The sequence below is a fragment of the Manacus vitellinus genome, unplaced genomic scaffold (assembly GCF_001715985.3).
Source record: "Manacus vitellinus isolate BGI_N305 unplaced genomic scaffold, ASM171598v3 scaffold_5_pilon, whole genome shotgun sequence".
NCBI classification, from domain to species: Eukaryota; Metazoa; Chordata; class Aves; order Passeriformes; family Pipridae; genus Manacus; species Manacus vitellinus.
In genome coordinates, this window is record NW_021940682.1 from 9,362,527 (window position 1) to 9,382,157 (window position 19,631).

General features: G+C 37.8%; 1 protein-coding gene across 1 annotated transcript in view; it reads right to left on the reverse strand.

The window, feature by feature from the left end:
- DGKI (diacylglycerol kinase iota) overlaps window positions 1-19,631 on the reverse strand; it is a 129,412-nt gene that overhangs the window by 100,282 nt on the left and 9,499 nt on the right. Inside the window, exons 2-9 of the mRNA XM_018080823.3 lie at window positions 19,381-19,476; window positions 16,994-17,068; window positions 14,453-14,509; window positions 13,199-13,264; window positions 7,195-7,266; window positions 6,760-6,876; window positions 970-1,065; window positions 594-668 (exon numbers count right to left, since the gene is read on the reverse strand). Coding sequence (XP_017936312.1) covers window positions 594-668; window positions 970-1,065; window positions 6,760-6,876; window positions 7,195-7,266; window positions 13,199-13,264; window positions 14,453-14,509; window positions 16,994-17,011 — 501 coding nt within the window. The 5' untranslated portion in view covers window positions 17,012-17,068; window positions 19,381-19,476. The remainder of the gene's footprint in view (window positions 1-593; window positions 669-969; window positions 1,066-6,759; window positions 6,877-7,194; window positions 7,267-13,198; window positions 13,265-14,452; window positions 14,510-16,993; window positions 17,069-19,380; window positions 19,477-19,631) is intronic.

Consider the following 19,631-nt stretch of genomic DNA (forward strand, 5'->3'; position numbering starts at 1 on the left):
ATGCAGAGGCCAGTCTCCCTCCACCTCTCTCAGGAAGCTGTTTGTCTATATAACCAATCCACTAAGAAGAGTCGGGAAGCAAGGTCTTCTATAAGATACATGGGTAATCAAACCATCAGATCAATAATCTGTATTCTCTCTCCCTCTGTGGTCGAATTTCAATTTTCACACAAACAGAATATTTCCAATATGAGATCCCCCGAAGGAAACATCCTCAAACTGGACCAGAGCCTTGCATCAGTGCACTCACCATGGACTTCACAACCCCAGTTTCACACCCTTGCTCTGCCTAGTGGAAAACAAGGGTGTGAGCTGAGTCTCTTACATCCCAAGAGAATAGGGTGCTGGTCCTTCTGGAGTCTGGTACGTTGATTCTTGAAAAAAATCAACTCAGAAAATAAAACTTCTCATACAAGTTTTATCTCTTCTAACAACAAATTTAATAGCATTGAATTTTCCAGGGGAAAAAAATATATTAAACAATGCAGTAAAAAAGAAAGAAAGAAAATAAACCAAAACCCTAAAAACTTCAAATTCACGGTTTAGACATTTAAACAAAAGGAGCCTGATTTCCAAAGCACTTGAATACCTACTTCATTGCCTCTTTTGCTGGCTTTTCTTTTAAAAGACGTTCTCTTCTTTCGCCGTGTTGAAGTCTTTAAGGAGTTCTACATCAAAAGAAAAAAGAATACATGAAAAGCAAAACAAAATTTAGAAGACAGGCCCAGACAGAGCCCCTTTACGAAGCTCTTCCATGCATGTCCACTTGGAGAATGATAAGAGTATCTGGCACATGCTCGAGATTTAAATCACATGCGCTGCATGCTTTACACTTCCACACCACCGTTTATGGAGAAAGCCACACACGGAGACCAGACTGGTGCTTTGGAACTGGAAACTTTCCCACGCTGTGAGGGGGAAAAAAAGATCAGATGCTCCCATAGACTCACATAACACCACATGTTGTACCTGCCAACCCTCCCAATAGGGGTAGGAGACGCCCGTTTCCCCTTCGGGGCTCCAGTCTCCTGCCCAATCAGGCTCGTCTCCTGGTATGGAGACCACCTGCATAAAGATGTAATAAAAAACATGATAAATGAGATATTTTTCATGTTTTTTTTCTTTTTCTTTTTTTTTTAGGAAAGAAAACAACAAGTTTTAGCTCTGGCAACCATTATGACTCAACATAACGTAGGCCACCATGGCGTATGATGCTGGCACTGTAGAGTCAGTCCCAGCCTACCAAGAAACTTGTGAAATCATCTGCTAAGGAACAAACTGAATTAATTTTAATTTTTAAGGATTTGAGTGAAGGAGTGTTTGTGGGGTGGGTGGTTGTTTTGTTTTTAAATAACAGTATCACTTAACTACATAGGTAAAAACATATAATTGCTTGTATTTTTGCAGAACCTATTAAAATAGAACTTATGTCAAGGCTGTTCTCCAGGCTGGCAATAGTCTGCTCAGTGATACTGAGTGAAAAGGTGTTCTGGTTTGATAAGAACAGTCCAAAAAGGATAATTTTATTAAATTTTTCAATTATTTTAATTCAGTAATTGAAGTCATACCTGCAGGAAACCCTAACCATTTCCATACGATTGAAATTTTGTATTATGGGAAATACTCCAAATATTTTTGCAGTATTTCAACTTCTAGTCTAGTTATCACCAAGAACTAAAGTAAAACGGGGAATTAGAAGAAAGTTCATTGACTTTTTTTTTCCTGGCTTCAAGAGGGAAAGCAAGATTCACTCAGCCATTCGAAAGTTCATTTCTGTCCTGACCTTGTTTAAAAGTGTACTTATGAAAATCAACAAGCAGAGATTATCAAATCTCTAAACAGTGATGTCTGTTCTTAATCCTGCTTGCTAACCAACATCAACAAAAATAGCTACCATATTTTGTTTAATACACATCCAACACTTTCAGAATTTCAAGACTTCAGTATGACAGACCAGATACAGAAGTTAATGCTTCCACGACTCCTAGAAGTAAAACTAACAACTGTCTAACTCAAAGACCTAAAGGCACTGTTCTTAATTATGGAGATCAAGAGAAGCCTGCTGTAGAGCCCAAGGTCCCAAGCTTTTTATCACCACTCAACATTACTTGTGGACCAGGATACAGTCATGCCTTACTGCTTACCAAAAACATTGAAGACAGGACAGGTCTGCAGAGCAGTTTCAGAGCATTTGCCCTTTTAGACGGTATTTTGAGAAACTACCTAAAGAAGTGTTCATATTTTTCCCTACTCTGATACAAAGTGATTTTGAAAGCATGATAAACCTCAAAGACTGCACCAACTTTGAGTCAGCAATCCCATCTGCGTGGTCTTTCATTGCCCAACCTCAGTAATCAGATCAACTGTACAACAGTCTTGATGCCAACAGAAAGTTATGGTGATGTTACACTCAAAGCTGCCTCCAAGGGGGCCTTAACCTAGTTCCTCAGCTCCTTCTCTGATGAAGGATTATCCCTGGAGTAGGGCAAAACACAGGATACAGAGAGAAGATCCACAGTCTTGCTAGCAGTCTGTTGAAAGCTCACACACATACCAAACCTTTTCCCTGTGCATCAGTCTGTCCAGGTGCAAAATTCAAAATGCTTATTGTGTTGGTTAAGTGCAGTGAATTCTGCTGACAAATATTAGTTTATAACTTAAGTTAGGTAAAACATTAGGCAAGTTCTTAACTGTACCTCTAGAAGGACTGTACTTGTTATTCTACCTCCAAAATGGACAGACCTAAGTCCAATGAAATTCTTCTGGAAAGGGGAAAGTTCAGTAAAACACTAACTAATTTTAAAAGAATAATTTAAAGAATGTTTAAACGTAGCTGTCATTAAATCCCATGAAAATGTATCTCTTTTCTTGCCTATGGGTGAGTAGGGAAAAGGAACACAGCTATATTAAAGAAACAGTTTTAGTCTAAGCCTCCAATCATGATTATAAACATTTTCATTTCCATACTCAAAAAGGCATTAAATTATGCTACATCACAACAGTGTTATTTCACTCCTCTTTTTTTTTCTTCTACATGCCTACACCTCAGTGTTAGCAGAACCTAAAGCTTTGCTACAGTAATTGCAACTGCATGTCCATAGCAGATGAGAGGCAAAAAAGCTGCTTAAACATATGCAGGTTCTTTTTGCAAGCATGCAGAAGAGTAACAGCCAAGAGTATCAGCAGTCTTTGCACACTGAAGTGAAGAAATGGATACGTACTACCTTGTTCACATAACAAGGTGATGAGTATTTTGTAAACATATAATGTTATTCAGCAAGGTACCTGATAGCAAAGCATACCTTTAAATGGGCACCATAAGTAAATCCTAACTTGCCTCTAGAGAGGAAACCTCTCCTTTGTGGATGTCAGTTTGTCTGTCTTCAAAAAGAGATTTTTCATATTATTGAATGGTCAGTATAGCTCTCAGCAGGATTAGTTAGGTGAGCAGGAGAACTGGAGTTCTTGTATGGTGCTGGATCGTGCAAAGGTCATGGACTACCTCAGAGAAATCCAATTACACCTTTCAACCTTTTCCTTTACAACATTTCAGCCTTCATTTTCAAAGGCTTTTAGCACACTGATCTTCAAATTACTTAAATAATGAACAGCGTCTGGGAAAGTCAATCTTGACTGTCTTCTGGTTGTTCACAAACACCATCAGACAAGCCAGCTGCATTCAGCAATTGGGGAAATAAAGAAATAAACCCAGAAATATAAGCATTCACTAGAACTTTTTCAAGGTACTCAAAGCAGGAGCAGAAGAAGAAAACACCATGTTTACTCACCTTGAACAGAAAAATCTTGGAATTTTAGTTACTGCCTTTATCTTCCCAAACAGAAGACAGACTCAATACATGAGCCAGATCCTCCTTATTACCTGCTTTTCTCCCACATCACAAGCATATAGCAACCCCACTGCTAGACCTAACACCACTTTGGCTACCAAACCTCACCTATAAAAAAATACTACCAGTCAACAGGAGTGACCTCCTTCACAAAGTAGGAGATGGAATTGATTTGAACCCCAGGAAAACAGAGCTGGTTTCAAAGCACTGCTAACAGTATGGAAACACTGGAAATCAGTAAAAAAGTTACAGAAGTGGCTCACATTATGGATAACATGGATAAACTGGGAGTTTTCCATTCATGTGTGAGTGGGTCTTTACATACAGAGCTACCACCGATTCCAAGGCTATTTGAACCATTCTGAATATTCTTCATCTTCCAATCAGTTGCTTGCAAGAAGCTCCCCATTTAGAACATAGGTTGTCAGTAATAATTTGTCCTTAGCCAATCACACCATGATGTTTTACTACCACAATATTAGCAACGAGATGGGGAGTGTGGTCTTTACGCAAGCCCAATATTTGAAAGGTGGTGACCCACGTTATACAAAATAAGCATGGAAAACCATTTTTGTGGCAATATAAAGAAAAAAAATATAAAATAGGGCAAGGTTTCGCTACAAAAAGCCAACTTATTTGCTTAAAGGAAATAACAAGCAAACAGGATGCAGGCATCACTAAAATCAATTTTATATGAGTAGGAAATTCAGTTCAAGAGTTGTCTGTGACCAATGTAAGTAGTTAATTAGAGCTGAGAAAATATTTTATAACAAAAAAAGCTTCTAGTCAAATTTATTCTGACTGTGGAATATGTGAAAAACAGATTGTTGGTTACACATTCATTTATTATGTGAATTTACAAAAATTTGTGAATATTGTGTTTATATTCTGCGGATTGAATGCAGTGAATATTTCATAGTGTTTACCAAACATTCCTATGGGGTGAAGAAGGTAATAATACATAGCAGTAGAGCTGGCCAGAAACAGCAGGAGAAGAAAAATATTTCCTAAGAAAATAATAAATAAGAAAACAAGACTTCTGCCAAAAATCTGAAAACACATCCAAAAGATGCATCAGTATTTTCTAAAGCAATAAGGATGCATTTCCCATAATTGCAATGGGAGCTGTTATGAATTTTCACGGAAATATCCCCATTGTCTGTGTTAAATATAACTTTTGTCTATCTAATGCTTCAGCTACTCAAGGTTTTTGCATGCTACTGAGCATGAATCTCAAGGGCTCAAGATGTGATGGAGAGGGAATAATGGATTGCAGTACCTTCCTTCCACTCATGACTCAGGCACACAAAGATAACAGATATTTTCTTATAGTTTAACATATTAAACCTTAATGTAGAAGATATTTTCCCATAAATTATAATTAGCTAGATCAGACCCTATTTTTTAATTGGAACTGGTCTGAAAAAAACAGTGAACAAGAAACTACATTCTCTAAAAATATTATAAAGAATGTACCTTGCTTTGGCCAAAAGACAAATCAAGAGAAAATTAAAAGTGACAGTTTTGGGGTTTGTGGTTTTTTGGTTTTTTCTACTAAAAATTAAATAAAATAAGAATTAAAAAATTGAGGAAAAGTTTCTGTTAGTAACGTCAGACATGGATACATCTGTCAAGTATGGTGCTGAAAATTAGTCAAGGATATGAAGTCCCTGCCTAGGACTCAAACATTCCTCAACAAGAGAGAGAAAAAAAGATTTCTCTGGAGAAGTCCTGAGTAAAACAAACAGAGAAAAAAGAGTGCGAGGAAAAGCTACCAATGACAAAAAAAAACCCTTTTTTCTCTGAGTGGAGGTGGCTGGGAATTTTGCCTACACTCTCTCTTAACCTAAAAGAGAAATAGCAACTTCTTGGGTCGATTTTTTGATTACTCTATACATATATTTCCCCTTCCCTCTGCCCATTGTCCTCAACAACCAGCTTGTTAGAAATCCTATTAATGCCCAAATCTGCTGGTCATATTCCTAGACTGGAACTAAAGATTGAGCAGTGTCACCACTTAGGTCTTAGGCCTTTTTCATAGGACTAGTTTTGTCTTAGTGCCTTGTCCACAGCCTGAACTTCTTGGCTTCTTATTGACAACCAGGAGTCAAAAAGCCTGGGTCACTTCCCAAGGATGGACTGAAATAAAAACTGTTATTCTGAAATAAAAAATTAACCAGTATTTTCGACTCCCTGATACGTTCAGCATTTTTTTCTCTCAGCTCAACTTAGAGTGAAAACAGACTTCCAAAGAAAAAATACTTCTTGCATGATGTGAACCCCTTTTAATTTTTGGCCAGCTCTCTTGTGGATATTTTTTCCCCTATGTTCACCAGTGAATTATCCTCTCCAGGACCTATCACATCCATCACAAATGCTTTGAAGTCTAGTGTTTGTTACCTTCAACTAAATGAGCACATGTGCTTACTGCTGACAACGAGCAAGCACCGATGTAAATAAGACATGATTCTTTACATGTCCATTAATGGCAAATTCAGAAGGATGCCAGTCCAGCCACAGTCAATTCTTACTGCTGTTCAAGTGAATGTTTGTGAATGGCTTTTCCCTGTATTTGCTCAGCTCTATTTAATGAAACATGCTTGACTGCCTACCACACGGGGGATTTTCTTGCAGTATGCTTGCTGAACTCAGTTACAGGAACAAATCTGAACTGGATTAGCTCAGAACAAGTCATGTTTGTTGCTCATCATCCCAAACGGGGAAATCTACTGAAGGTCTGGATGGAGGGGCAGGAGAATACAGGTTCATAATCACCATGGAGGTATGCTGGGTTTCAGGGATAAAGACAGGGTTGAACAAGCATGCTTTCGTGAAGGAGAACCGAGCAGCGAAGCCAGGTTGGCTTTGCACAGCCACACAGCTTCCGAAACAGACATCAGCATGCAGTTACCTGAGGTTTCTTCACCTTAATGATCCAGGTGGGAGGCACAATGACAGCAGCATGAGCCCCCAGGGAACACGGCTCCTCAATGTGATGCAGCATGAAACAGGTGACTTTGTTATGAAACTGGAAGAGAAGGAAAGAGTACAGTCACTAAGGAGGTCAAGAAACACAAAGGGGAAGCATGGAGAGGAAGAAGAGGGTGATGGTACAAAAACTGGGGCTATGTTTCCAACGCTACCATCTTCAAGTCAGTCAAACCATGGAGCTTTAGGAACATGTAACTAAAGATTATCTTCCCAAACCATACCTTCTTACAAACAAACAACCCACAAACAACCCAAATCAAACAAACAAAACCACCAAAACCAACAACAACAAAAAACACAAAAATCATTCCTATTTAAACACAGATCACAGTCTCTCAGAGTATTATTCACTTACCGCCAGCTTGCACCAGGAACAACTGATGGCCACTATCTCTTTACTATGGAAGGAAAACTTCTGCTGAAAGCCCTAGAAAACCAGGAAAAAAAGGATTAAATTCCTCCTGACTACAAGAAAATATGCACCTTTAACTCTTGTCACCTGACTGTACTAAGCTAAATCTATTCATTGAAGTCAGATGCATTGGTTCAGCCTCAAAGCTCTTAGACAACAAACAAATTTTTGGGGGATAAAACAATGACGAGAGTCAGAGAGAATGTTCTTCAACTGGGGCATTTTTGCACACACTTTTAAAAGCATTTCTGCAAAATTTTATGCTTTTCCTTAGATTTTTTTGTAGTTAAAAACACTGGAAAAAGATAGAGAAGGAATGCCTATTTTAATGGATTTCTACAGATCTGGAGAGTGTCAGATTTTGTGACAGTTGCAGTCTTGTTTGCTCTACATAAAAACAAGAATCTGAATTTTCCTTTTTTTTTTTTTTTTTAACTACAGAGCAGAATCAACTACAATGTCTGTCTGGGAATGTTCTGGTGGGGAAATTGAGTTATAGTTTTACTGAGCTGACTCAGATTAAAATCCTTCCTGTAAATTCCAAAAAACAAGATGGTCTGATTCAAATCAAACAGATAAAAGAAAATGTTTCTTTATAGTTTTAAAGAGAAAAAAGCCCACCATTACCAATAAATATGAGATTTTATTCTCCTACAGAAGAGCTTCATTCTATAGAATGTCACTTTTGCTCTAAATTCTAAGGCTGGGAAAGACCATTGGGTCATATAAACTCATATCTAACACAGGCAACAAATTGTAAGATAGAGTCTGAAGTTTTTTGTTGAATTAAAGCTCTTTTTCATCAGACAAAAATCTGATTTGGGTTGATGGCTGGAGAGACAAAGTCCAGAACTTCATTGAGCAGTTTGTCATAGTCATCTTTACTGCTTAGATTTCAGATTTGCAGTTGTCTGGATCCTTTATTCATGAGTTTCCATCAAGCCTCCCTCTTACCACATTAAGTAGCCCATCATCATCCTTAATTTTCTATATCAATCTCTCTACCAAGTGATGAATTTGTGAGCCAGCTTTCTTTTTGACAAGCTGAGTTAATACCTAAATCTCCTACATGCTGGACAATGCCCAAGACTCAATGCAAGAAAGTTATAATCTGATTTAGTAACATCTAGCAAGACATTGCCTTACTGCTTCTGTAATTAAGGTCCTTCTTATCCTGCAGGAAAAATGAGCCTGCTAGTGCTCAGTCCAATGACAAGGTCAAGCACACCAAGAAGGAGAATTAAACAACCAACCAAAAAACACAGAGAGATGCACTGGTCTTGTTAAGTGAGGGATTGAGCTACAATCTATTGATTGTAGCTCTATTGAGCTACAAGGTAGTTGAGGACAACCCTACTGATACTCTAAAGAGGAGGAGGCTCTACCTGCCTGTCCACCATGCAGAGCTACACTTTGCAGCTTCTTCTACAGGTATCCCTATATCCCAGCCAAAGTAGCTTGCCAGATGGACCACACCTCCACGATCGACTCCCAAAAGGCTTGTGTCACCTCTGCCTAGATTTGTTTGGTAGGTTTTTGGGCTTTTTTTAATCTTCCCCCTAATGCCTCAGAGTTTACATTCAGAGAAATTCAAAGATTAGATTCTTCATAATTATGGTGATTTGACATATTCAGGTTTAGTAGCAGTGTAGTCAAAAAGGGCATAAAAAAAGACAACCTGTCCAGCTGCTTCTGGCTGGTCACATCTTGTCTGCCATTCAGTGTGGGCACAAGAATGAACAGAGTGACAGTAACTGTGACCCAAGTGTTGGTACAGAGTTCTGGGGTTGGAAAAAACGCTCTATTCTCATTCACTTACACTGGTGCTTCATACTGTTTCTCACAAATCTCATCTTTTCTGGTCCCAAAGTGCATTGAAAGAAAAAAAGATTTCAGTCCCTCAGGAGCATGAAGTGTTTTGTTTTGTTCTGCTTTGTAATAACCAGGGGGAAAACTCTTCTCTCCCAAAACCTCCACTAATAAAAACCTAAATTCAGTACATTAATTCTGCAGCCCATCAGTTGCGTATTTTAAACATATGGCCTAAGCAGCTTGTCTGGTTCTAGATGGACCATTTTTCCATTTATTTAGTAAGCCATTTGGCTTTTAGGGAGTAATTAGAGAAAATGATACAGCAATGAAAACATATTAATGATAAGTAGCAATAAAACACCACTATCCTTCCTCAAACAGTTTTACAAATATCGTGCACTAATACTTCCTAAGGATACATGTTTCAGGTAAGATAGCATTTATTTGAAAGCTAGCTTTACAAATAAAGGAACTGATAAAATAAACAGTGCACTGGCACAGTGAGATTTGATGAGAACTACCAAACTGAAACCATGGAACTCCCCATATTTTACTAGAAATTATCTTTCCTGCCTTCTCTCAATGAGAAGGAAAACTAAATTTCAGTTATCTTGTTCCTGGCTCATGCAAGGAGGTTTTCTGCACCAAGTTAGAAGTTTTGAGATAGAAAATGAATTTCACCTTTGTGAGAACATCAGCCTAACAGTACATGATTAGCCCTGATTCCCCAGCAACCAGTTCCTCTACAACACATGAAATCCCCTATTGTGTGCTGCTCCTGTAGAATTAAACAGTTGTGCATACCAGAAGAAATGTGCTCATAGGAAAAGAGCACTTGAATCGCCACAAAACCAGCTTTTGTTGGTGATTGATCCAGACTATCTAGACAAATTGAAGGTCCAAATTATTAGACATTCATGCACACAAAAGAGCACACAGGGATTACTAGTTCTGGTATGTTTTGGTTATATTCTCAAAAGTATTTATCATTAAAGACTGTTTTTACACTAGTGTTAGGGCTAGTAATAATATTTTTTGCAAGTATTTTCCTATAATACTTATTCTCTTTTTAGTGCTCTTAGAGATATCCTAATGCAACATTACTGTAGGAGAGCCAGGTATTATTACAGCTCAAACACAGACTACAACAGAAGCACTTGGATGGTGATCTCTGCTAAAATAACAAGGAACTGGAATTGCCTTTCAAGTACTAGAAATTTCAGTTCTACCCTTAGATGCAGGAAAACATGAAGTTCTGGATCAAGCCTGTAAAGGGACTGGTAACTGAGAGACACTGTAGACACACTGCATGTATACAGAGGGCACACTACTTTGGACATCACAGAAGGTTAAAGAAATACAGTGTTTGTTTAGCATGATGGTCTAAGACGTGTTCTGAGTCTCAGAAAATCCCTAAACCACTGCTGACTGGAAATATACAAAGAAAAGATTCCTGTGCATTCATCCTTAAGCTTCTATTACTGCACTCAGTTATGAAATGGATGCTGGGCTACATGGTCTGAACATTCTTACGTCAAATTATATAAAGATTTCTCTTATGATCCCACGTAATAAACAGCTAACAGCTACAAAACTATTTTTTTCATGTCTTCAAGAGAAAAAAATAAATTCTTAAGCATCATGAATGATGTGGAGGACATAGTTTGGGAGGATTTATTTACCATCTCTTCCAAAACAACAGCTATGGAGCATGAGGAAAGAAAACTAATATGTGACAGGTTTGAAACAACCAAGATGTTGTTCTTCTCATAGCATGTAGTTAAGTTCAGGAAATTATTGTTAAAGGATGTTGTAAATGTTAAAACTTCACAGGAACTCAAGGTTCAACTAGGTAAGATCCCAGGAAAGAAAATTATCATAGGCCACAATATAACTGTAAAGGCACCATTTCTGGAAATTCACAAGACAGAATTTTTTATAGTTCAGGAGACTGTTTTGAGGTTGCATCATTAAACACCTGCTCCATTTTATTCTTTTTCATATTAAACCATTGTTGAATACTGGGCTCAGTGGGACTTTAAGAGATCTGTCCATCCTTCTATTACAGTCTCCAGTTTCAAAACAAAAAAAGCAACAACAAAAAAGAGGGAACCTTCACAGCAAGTTGACAAAAAGACAGAAATAGATTGTTTGGTTACACTGCACTTTTCAGGCCCCCTTCCCTGGTGCCTAATTCTCCATATAGTACTTCAGCAGTAAATCAGTGAAATCACTCCTGGGAAGAAGAAGAGGAGAAAATTAAAGCCTGGATGAGCCCATATAAGTTGTATCTACACTAGCAAGTAATGTGTAACAGTGATAGCACAGACTCTGTTGGTACTGAGAACATTGTACACAAGGATTTTCAAATAATTTTACTTTGGACTAGCTGTAGTCTGGTCCTGTGGACTGAATGTCCATTAGTAACTGCAGAGTAAACTTTCAGTTAAGTTTAATCTAAAAGGAGTTTAATCTAAAGGAGTTCAGTTCATTTGTTGCAAGACTGTCCCATATGTGAACCATCATAAGTGAGGATAATCAGGAAAATTTCTTCCAAACTGCACTTCTGATCTAAGTGGAACACTGTCAGACACCAGGAAGTGTCAGGCATGGCACACATGGCACACAAAATATAAAGCCACAAAGCTAAGAATATTGGGGTGCATTAATTCCTATCCACTTGCTTATGATTTGAAGCATGAGATGGGTGTATCCAAAAACCTTATCTGAACTATTATTAATGATCATTAAAATACTTAACCATCCCATTCCAGGCATGGCATAGGACTATTACACAACAATGAGATCAACCAGAATCCTTTTATTGCTTCAAATGTACTGCCATTCTATTTCAATGATAGTTCCCCTTTTCTTGCATGACAAGAGAATAATAAAGGTGATTCTTACTCAGGGGTTTAAGAAATGTGATAGCAGAGCACTAAGAAAGACAAGTATTTTTCTGTAATAGGAGACTACTTGGCCAACAAGTATAATGGATTTTTTTTTTGTTATATTTTCCTCTAATTCTTTCTGTTTCTTGACATAGAACAACTCTATTACCACATACCCATGTTAGTCTTAACTGAATATTTAAGGGGAAAACAGATTTCTTCTCCATATTCTCCATTTGATGGTTGGACTTGAGGACCTTAAAGGTCTCTTCCAGCCTTATGATTCTATATCAGTCAAGGTTACTCATGTGAACATACCCAGCATAGGTTTTGGTATGATAGTCAGTAAGTACTCCCATTGCAAAATCAACTCCTAATGCCTGCAGGGGAGATCCAGGCCAAAAAAGCAGGGAAGGAAGGCAAAGTCATACAATAAGAATACTGTATGCAAACTGCCTTTCTGCACTGTTCCCATGCTACAGGCATTTTTATTGCATGTCTTATTGCAGCTTGAAGCTGACGATCTATGTGAATATCTAGATACAAATTTTCCTCTGACTTAAATGCTGTGCCATGGAGATGAGACACAGACTTCCTTACTAGTTGGTAAGAGGGAGGCAAAAGTATAATATAGTGCTAGAGAAAGGAAATTAAATCCCTGTGTTAATTTAATTTTTAAATATCTCTCAATATATTTCAGGGGCTCATAATATTTCAGAAGAATGGTCTTCAGTAGCTAAGACATTTCTTCCTCCTTTTTATAGCTTTTTAGAAATCAACTTGCACGATCTATACAGCAGAGGAAACATGATACAGTCTCACAAATCTTAGAGTCTGCTGGGGCAGAAATAAAGCAACAGCTTTCTTTTTCCAGAAGCCTAAAAAATAAGCCATCACAATTTTGGCACAGAGGACAGCACTGAAAGAACACTATATTAGTACCAGGCTAGTTTAACAAAGAGAGAAGCTCAAGGAGCCACAGCCGCCTTCCTCTTCATTTTTAGCAGCTAGTGCAGCACAACCTCCCAGGATACATGATGTGCCCATTCCTGCAGATGCAGCTGCCTTTCTCTTCCCACATGGGAATCAGGGTTGTTATTGCTCAATATCTCAGGCTTGTCATTAGCCATTAAAAGAGGCCAAGTGTTTGTGATAGGAAAAAATTCAGTGACTAGAAGGACCTACTGGCTGCCCTCAATTCCACAGTGCTCTGTGTCACACTTGGGCTGTGCTGCAAATCTTACCTTTCCACACTGCTTGCATTTCCCCTCCTGCCTCCGCCTGTGCACCCAGTGATGTCGGACAAAGTTCTGCAAAAGAAGGGCAAAAAGATATGTTATAGGAAGCCTTGGCACCTTGCAATCAACAGTACCATCTGCGTGAAATTGGTTTACAGACACCAAAGGAGAAGTCCCTTCAGCCAGTGCAGTAATTCCTGGAGCAAAATGCAGCAGTCACTGCAGGAAACCTCAAAAACCACCAAAACTGTAGGAGGAATAAGGACAAGATGGTGTTTTCTTTATCCGTGTTGAAACAAGGCCAGAACTACTCTCTCAGTATTCTTCCACAATAAGAAGAAAGTTCATTACATGATGCAGAGATAATTATCACCTAAACACAGAGTACAGAAGTGCCCAAACACTGCTGTGCTCAGCCACAAAGCAGGGCCCCTTGCTATTCTGCTTGGAAGTACAGTCCTATAATGCACAAAATATCATAAGGCAATGAAAAAGAAGGAAAAGAGGTGAGGAAGTCCTTGAAGCAGTCTTTTCTCCCTGTTTGGACTATTTACATCCTGGATGGCAGCAAGAGGTGAGCAAGAGATGGGTGGGTGGGCAGGGTTGTGGCACTGTTTCTGCACAGGCAAGGGCTAGAAGAGGTCTGCCTGCACCACACTGTTGTTCCAGCCAACACTGAACCGCCAGCATGACTGGGAATTGAGCTACCTCTGCTAGAGCAAGCTGGCCAACAAATCAGCTGCAACAGCTAAGTGTTTTTGAAACACTGGCTTTTAACTGTGTAAGACAGATCTAAAAATATATTAGTAATAACTATAAACACCTTCAAAACCTTCAAAGGAGCTGAATTCATACAGTAGCTGGATGTAAACCATAAGGTTTTTGAATGTCTGATTTTATGTCTGAGGTACTTCTAGAAGGAAAAAAAAAGACAATGGGAAAGCAAGAGAGAGAGAAATAAAGAAAAAAAATTTAAAATGCCAGGAAGAAAAAAAAATGCTACCAAAAAACAAAGAAAAAGACAGACTAGCTGAATTAATGAAAAAAAGAGAACAAAAAGATGAAATGGTTCCTGTCCATGTTAGTAATGCAGTCCTTCGGCTACAATTCATTTCACATTTATTCTGGCGAGGAGAACATGTTCCACTGGGAACCAATGTGTAAAAGTCCTCTGAATCTAAAAGCACTTTAGCAGCACCATACCAGGTGGATCAGCACACATGTAAAATGAAAAGTGATGATCATTTATCCATTACTTACTTCTCTTGGAGATCTGGATCCTCCTTCTCGGAAAGTCGGTTTGCAGCGAAAATTAATCTGGCATTGAAATAAAACTGTTAGAACTTCAAGTGAGCTAAGGCACAATTTACTCCAGTATTTTTATCTAGGTCAGACTTCCAAAATATTTATTATCTATTAAAATATTAGCTTCACTAGGTGAAAAAAAAGTAACTAAGTTGGATGTCAGAAAAAAATCTCTCTTATGCCATATTAATTCTCCTTCCTAGACCTCTACACAGCCCTCATCTTCACTAATGCTATTGGCTGCCTGCTCAGTTCAACTATTTAAACCACCTCCTCCCTCTAGAAGAAAGCTGCTTCATCTGTTTTGTTTTTCTGAAGATCATTTGCAAACAAATGCAGACTTCAGCTGAGGTCTCAGAAGTTAGTAGGTGCTAGAAATCTAACTGTTAGACCTTTTTTGCACATCCCATTTTAATGTCTTCATAAACAAAATCTGCAGAGAAATCATCATTCAGATAAAGAATCATGTAAATTACCATAAATTTCTACCTTTTCATTAGATCAGGATGTTTTCATTCACCTCCCCAACCACAAACCATTTGGGGAGCATTGTACTGCCTCATGCAGTGGTATTGCCAGCTTCAGATGGGAAAGACAAAGAGGATAACAGGAGCTTTCATGAATGGAAAACATTTTTAGAAAGGTGGAGAGAAAAAAAAGCATTTATTGAAAAAGAGAAAAGTCCTATGAAAAAGAAAGAAAAAGTTTTAAGAAAAGAAAATCAGTAGAAGTAAGAGTAGAATGGGGGAGATGTAGAAAGGGAAAAAATATACTGAAGAAGAGACAGGTCTTGGAAAAGACCAAAGGATACATGAAGTAAGGATGTACTAGACAAAACAGATTCAGGCTTAAGTTGACTATCCTTCAAAGAATAAAACATTTAAGAATAATGCACAGCTATGCCTCTGTTATGAAGGTAGAGGGATCAAGTTTCTCCAAATTTAAATACAACTCTCCCCAGATAAATAAATTCTTCCCTCATTTAATAATGGCCTTCAAAATAATAGCTCTAGGGAGAAAAAAAACCAAAAACACAACAAAAGCCTTCAAAGAAAGAAGTAAACAAAATACCTATTACTTAAAAAGAAATGAAAGACATTGTTACATTACTCTTCTTTCACTGCTGTTCACCTGGAATTGCAATTTGGTGTTTCATTGCTCAGTCATGGCAGGTTGGAAAGACACACAGCTTATATTTATATTTTATTTTGCTTACAACTTGCACCTTTGCAGAAAGGGCTAAGAAGAAGACTTATGTACCAGCTTTAAACTCCACAGAGTTTAAGAGGGATGCAGACTTTATAACAACCCTCTGCCAAGAAATGGATTTCATGGTCTCCAAAATGTCATAAACAAGCTCAACAGAAAGGGTTTTTTATCTAAGTGCTCATTTGCTCCGTCTGGCAATGCCACCAGCTCACTGGGCTATAGAGAGTCAGCACTGCTGCTGATGGAGGAAGTCATGAAAAATTCACTGGTAACATTTTGTGCTGAAAGCATGTGCTAATGCTAATTTCACTGTGGATAAAAGCATCGGGGGTGGAAGTGGTACCTCTCCAACTTGGTTTTATGGCAATCACTGTGGCATTTGTCAACATGAGTCCAAGCACTCAGAAAGGAAAATACCCTTTCCAAAGAGTTGCTGCTATAAATTTGTTATGCATCAGTTTCTTTTATGAAGAACAACATAGCTAAACATATAGGAGTGAAAATGAAGCTCTAATGAAAGCAATGGGGAAATTCCCACACATATTTCTTTACACATTTCACACCAGGAATGAAAATGGTGGGGGGAGATTTCTTTAGCACATTTCCAATTAGTCATAATGAAGACAAATCACTGATGGGAAGACTGAAGTCAGTGATAGATATTCTATAGGTGCTTGGGTGTGATGAGGGATCCTTGAAGGAAATGAGAAGCAGGAGAGACACTAACAGAAATAATGACACTATAAAGGAAAGGGTTGATGTTTTCCATTTAACAGACAAGAATTTAATTTCTGAAGTTTTGAAGAGAAAACAGTAGAGTCTAGTAAATACAGGGGAAAATGTTCACAGTAGCATCTTATGCTGCATTGCTCATAATAAATATTGCTGTCATACAATAAATTATGCTGGCTTTAGTTGGGAAATTTTGAAAGGCCAATTTTGTACATGACAGGATACTCCATTTTCTAGCTTCAATTTTTAATCTAGAAGTAGAGGGAATTTATTTTTTAAACATTAGAACTGTGAAAACATTCTGTAATTTTTGTTCTTGGTTTACTTTTGGATTTTGTTGGTTTGGGGTTTTTTATGGTTCATGGGATTCAAAGAAATACACTTAAAAAAAAAAAAAAAGCTGGAATTTTAAGTCATATTTTTTTAACAAGTGCGTTGTTTAAACAGCAATGAAAACTTAATTTGGCATACAGTGTTTTCCAGGCTGAAATCTCAGAAAAAAAGAATTAAAAGAGTGTTGGTTACAGCAGGCTCCAGAAGATGGCAATGTCTTACCTTCTCTAACTGCTCCATGCAGGCATTGTGGACCACAATCTTGCAGGCGGCACACTTCCTCCGCAGAGCGGATTTCTGCAAGAGGAAAGGGAGACGTGTGGTATTCCCAGGAGGGAAAAGAAAGTTAGCTGTGAAACAAGAGATGTTTCGCTCCTCGTGCAACATACATTTTTTTTTTTTTCTCTCTTGGTGCTTTCAACTGTTCTGTGCACCGAAAAGTAAATAAATACATAAAAAGGTCTGAAGCTCTTTCAGTTAAAAACTGAACTTTCTGAAAAAGACAGCCACAGTACTCCAGTTTGTGAACTAGAAGTAAAAATTTCCCTTCGGGTAGCAGATCAGGTTGTTAACACTGCAGAGCATCACTATAAAGGGCAGCATCCTATGAAGATGATGAGCAGAGCCAGTGAAAAGAGGTGAAAAATTACACACACAAATCACAGAACTCCGATCAGTTCACAAGAGTAGGTCACTTCATGCTTATCATATAATATTTAATTATGAATAATTAATATTAATTTGATAGGCCAAGTCACTGACTTGCAGGAAAATACCTGGGTACTTGGGTTATTTAGCAGAGAATGATAAAATTCTCAGAGAATGCTTTTAAATGCTTATGATATGCTACAGCAGGGACAAAATTCTTAGTTATGCTGGTTAGTTTTATTAATTTCAGTAGTAATTTCAGTAATTTTAAAATAATTTCCATGGACTCCCCTGGGCCAAGGCATATCAAAGGCAAGAGAATGCATCCAGAAGAGAGAATATACTGACTTATTTTACTTCCACAAACTCAATTTAATTAATCAGGTGGAATTAATTTTCATAGAAATTTAACTTACAGACTTGTTCTTTAGGGACAAAAGATTTATACACAGTAAGTTGAGATTTCTTTTCTTCAGATTTTTGCATTCAATTTATTCATGTCCATTTAAATCTCTAATAAATTATTTCTTTAGAATTTTCAACATATTTAAATAAGCTCAAGAAGGAACAGGGAACACAGTTTCAGTTCATTTTATGGAATAATTATAATAACTTTACTGATTCTCCAGATACACCCTAACTGTACATATTCACATGTATGTGGAGGGGTGTTATAATCTTTCATCTGAAGAACCATGACATTGTATAGCAGACTGAGCTTTCACATGTTTTGTGACTTGATAACTTCAAGTATGTTTTTTATCTCTGTGTTTACCAAGAATACACAACCTTGCAAATCATATGCAACATATTACTAAATTTCCACTCTACTTTTAATGAGCTAAATCATGAGGAACTAGTTACTCAGTTTTAGAAAGGCAAACTTCTATCAAGAACATCAGAACCATCATACCAAAGGTCCACTCAACCAAACAAGTCCTGTCTCCAGCTTTCACCAAATTCCAGTGCCTCAGGACCAAAAACACACAGTGACACTTCCCTTGAATATTACCAACAATCAGCAGTTTGTTGGGACTTCGCCTTGGAATTCTGAAGGAGGTACAGACTTCTCTGGCTTGGCCTTACTGTTATATGCTGTGAAGTAACCAATTCACTTGAGAAGTTTCGGGAGAAGGATATTAAATTTGTGCTACAGAAAGCACTGATATTTGGGATCAAAGTGCCTCAAAAACTCGGGGTGGTTAGTAAATCAAAAGGCTTTGATTTGAATTAAATGCTCTGAAGTGTGGATTTTTTTAAATAAAAGCAAAAAGATGGTGGCTTCCTAAATACCAAAATAAAGGAGGTTTGGTTTTTTTCTTCTCTTTTGGTGAAGCAATTTAACTGAAACACTAAGGGAAGTGCCCCTGGAGGAGACTGGAAGTGTAACAGTGACTTCCCAGTCAGAGACACACACAGGTTTGAGATCAATCCAATGAAACATTTTCATACACAGCAGAGAAGTTTCAATAGGAGAAGGTTAATCTTGAATATTCTCGAATAGAAGGAAGTAAACACTCGAATATGAGTTCACTCATTGTTGGTGAGTGCACTCAGGAGTTTGGAAAATTCAGTTAAAATCCTTGCAGTGATTAAAATCACAAAAATTTGATCAGACCATATTCTCAGAGACTGCAATAAGTGATATATTTGTGTATGTGCTTGTGTAAAATAGACTAGTTTCTTTGAACATTTCTGAAACATCTCGATATTCTAATTTCTTTTCTCTTAAAGCTGCTGATTGCATACACTCTCACTGTGTAAATAATCTGGGTCACTCAAAATTGTTTTGGGCTTTTTTCCCCAAGAAATGAAGTCTTTAACAGTAGCCTTTTGCCCCTTTTGTATTCCTTCTGGAACACAGGCAAACAATTCGAGCTCCCAAGCAACTGAGCACTGCTTCAATCTGAAGTCAGGCTTGTTACCTCAGAAAGAGAAAAAGAAATCTGAAAATAACTCACTGAGAATTTGACTTGGCAGCTTTCCTCCCCCAGGTAGCAGAGGTCCCCAGAAACATTTGTCTCTAGCCACAGATGCTCTCCATTCACAGCATTTTCCTGAGAAAAGATGATTGTTAATCTGTTTTGTGAAATTCAGCCATGTGAGTACAGAGAGAGGAGAGGGGAAAAAGAAAAAAAGGTCTGATCTGCAACACAAATTTTTAAAACTAAAATAAACTAGAAAAAACAAATGAAAAACAACCACCACACCA